We start from the raw sequence: 910 nt of genomic DNA, 5'->3' as shown, positions 1-910 counted from the left end.
CCCCACCAAACACAGGGCCCGACCAATCCCAGGGCCCGACCAATCACAGGCCCCACAAATCAATGTATGTCCGGGTGTAGCAGCATGTGGGATGTTCTCTGGGGTCACATGACTTCCTGTCATCTATACAAAGATGGAGGGGGAGGGGCGAGCAGCGTCATATCTACAATATTCTATTCATAGGAAGTCATGTGACCCCCAGAGAACATCCCACATGCTGCTACACCCGGACATACATTGATTTGTGGGGCCTGTGATTGGTCGGGCCCTGTGATTGGTCGGGCCCTGTGATTGGTCGGGGCCCTGTGATTGGTCGGGGCCCTGTGATTGGTCGGGCCCTGTGATTGGTCGGGGGCCCTGTATTCCTGGATCCCATCCAATGGTCATGTCTAAAGTCTTGGGCTGGACTACGTCTCCTTCCAGGTGAAACGCGTCAGAGCATACACCCAGCACAGCACCCGGAATCTCTGCCTCGAGTGTGACCGTAGCGTGTGACTGTACCGCGTGACCGTAGCGTGTGACGACAGGAGACGCGTCCACTCACCTCTAGGAGGACTCATCTGAATCTCTTATCATGATGTCTACCGTTGCACCAACTACCTAACAAGCCGCGTGTCATTGTGCGGTTATAGACGTTCCAATATGGCGGCTCGGACTTCATACGGGAAGCTCTGTCCCCGGCTTCCGTACGCTCGGCGCTCACCTCTCTCACCAGGCGGCTCCCGGGACTCCCCGGCGTTCTCTCAATCAGCATTGGCCGGAGGAAGGACGACCACAGACGCTCCACATCCACCTCCGAGACCAGCTGACGGATCTGATTGGAGGAGAGAGATCTGTGCTGAACCTGAAACTGAGGAGACAACCAATCACTGCCGGCCCCGCCCACCACGGTGACATCACTTAACACTCT

General features: G+C 56.8%; 1 protein-coding gene across 1 annotated transcript in view; it reads right to left on the bottom strand.

Annotated features, from left to right (window-relative positions):
- LOC108803640 (glutaminyl-peptide cyclotransferase-like protein) overlaps positions 1–910 on the bottom strand; it is a 15429-nt gene that overhangs the window by 12119 nt on the left and 2400 nt on the right. Inside the window, exon 2 of the mRNA XM_018575466.1 lies at positions 601–844. Coding sequence (XP_018430968.1) covers positions 601–844 — 244 coding nt within the window. The remainder of the gene's footprint in view (positions 1–600; positions 845–910) is intronic.

The sequence above is a fragment of the Nanorana parkeri genome, unplaced genomic scaffold (assembly GCF_000935625.1).
Source record: "Nanorana parkeri isolate BGI_ZX_2015 unplaced genomic scaffold, ASM93562v1 scaffold3973, whole genome shotgun sequence".
NCBI classification, from domain to species: Eukaryota; Metazoa; Chordata; class Amphibia; order Anura; family Dicroglossidae; genus Nanorana; species Nanorana parkeri.
The sequence above is the reverse complement of the archived record's forward strand: the minus strand, read 5'-3'. Positions and strand labels throughout refer to the sequence as shown.